The following is a 352-nucleotide window of genomic DNA, read 5'->3' as shown; positions in this document are numbered from 1 at the left end:
GCAACGAAACCACTAAACGCTAACACACTAACAACATTACAGCTACTTACCCAAGGGCCCAGGGTACTGACAGACAGTGTAGTACCCGCTTCCAGTCAGATTAGACGGAATCAAAACAGAGCTTTCTCCGTCAACCCTCAGGGCTGTCCAGACTCCCAGCGACGCTTCTGCAAGTTGCCTCACGCCTCGCTCTGGGCTGTAGAGGCCGCCGAAAGACCAGCTGCCGTTTCTGGCCATTGGAAGACCAGAGTACGGGTTACTAGGATGCCTGGAGTGGGTGTTCATTGCAAACTGAGATGTGTGGGTTCGTTTTTTGTTGATCTGCGAGAGGTTTTTGGTTTTATCGATGCTG

General features: G+C 51.7%; 1 protein-coding gene across 1 annotated transcript in view; it reads right to left on the bottom strand.

Annotated features, from left to right (window-relative positions):
• The window catches only part of LOC119586612, a 51,882-nt gene that overhangs the window by 10,328 nt on the left and 41,202 nt on the right, over positions 1 to 352 (bottom strand). Inside the window, exon 20 of the mRNA XM_037935361.1 lies at positions 51 to 229. Coding sequence (XP_037791289.1) covers positions 51 to 229 — 179 coding nt within the window. The remainder of the gene's footprint in view (positions 1 to 50; positions 230 to 352) is intronic.

This window comes from Penaeus monodon, chromosome 21 (genome assembly GCF_015228065.2).
Source record: "Penaeus monodon isolate SGIC_2016 chromosome 21, NSTDA_Pmon_1, whole genome shotgun sequence".
Taxonomy (NCBI): Eukaryota; Metazoa; Arthropoda; class Malacostraca; order Decapoda; family Penaeidae; genus Penaeus; species Penaeus monodon.
This window is presented reverse-complemented; position numbering and strand designations above follow the sequence as displayed.